This window comes from Microtus ochrogaster, unplaced genomic scaffold (genome assembly GCF_000317375.1).
Source record: "Microtus ochrogaster isolate Prairie Vole_2 unplaced genomic scaffold, MicOch1.0 UNK225, whole genome shotgun sequence".
NCBI lineage: Eukaryota > Metazoa > Chordata > Mammalia > Rodentia > Cricetidae > Microtus > Microtus ochrogaster.
Genome location: NW_004949323.1, coordinates 48,330 through 48,861, shown reverse-complemented (window position 1 = coordinate 48,861; position 532 = coordinate 48,330). Strand labels below are relative to the sequence as shown.

The 532-nt window shown below is 44.4% G+C and overlaps 1 protein-coding gene across 1 annotated transcript in view; it reads left to right on the top strand.

Annotated features, from left to right (window-relative positions):
• Positions 1 to 207: 207 nt before the first annotated feature.
• The window catches only part of LOC101988902 (patr class I histocompatibility antigen, CH28 alpha chain-like), a 6,151-nt gene continuing 5,826 nt past the window's right edge, over positions 208 to 532 (top strand). Inside the window, exon 1 of the mRNA XM_026778507.1 lies at positions 208 to 246. Within this exon, the coding sequence (XP_026634308.1) occupies positions 208 to 246 (39 nt within the window). The remainder of the gene's footprint in view (positions 247 to 532) is intronic.

Sequence of the window (532 nt, the reverse complement as noted above, 5' to 3'; positions counted from 1 at the left end):
AGCCAGGAACCAACAAGCAGCCTCTGCCTACATATCTCAAAACAAACTGAACAAAAGCTTCCAAAAATACAATGCCAAGTGCAAATATCTGATTCATTAGTTTTCCTGGTTCCCCTTAACCAATGTAAAACTTAATCAAAGTTTACATTGACTTTGTTTCCATGGGAAACTCTCAGATGAGAGAGGCAACAAAAGGTAACACAAAGGATGGATGAAGGCTGGGTGTTAATGCCAGAAGTAGGCCAGGTATGACCCAGTAGAGTTTCATGCCTAGTGGAGGCTGCTTGCTATCTCTCTGGCACCATTATGCCACAAGATCCTGAAGTCAAAACATCCAGAATCTCAGCATACCTCCTGATCAAGACTCAGAGAGAGCAGATGTGACAAAGAGCACCAGTTACAGGAGGAAGAGGTCTCCATAAGTCCCTGGTCTGAGGTTTTGCCTTCAAGGTGTTTGAGGTGGGGAAGCTATAGGTTGAGAATTCCCTCATCGCCACAGAATTCCTTTCTGTAGCTTTCAACCCTTGTCAGC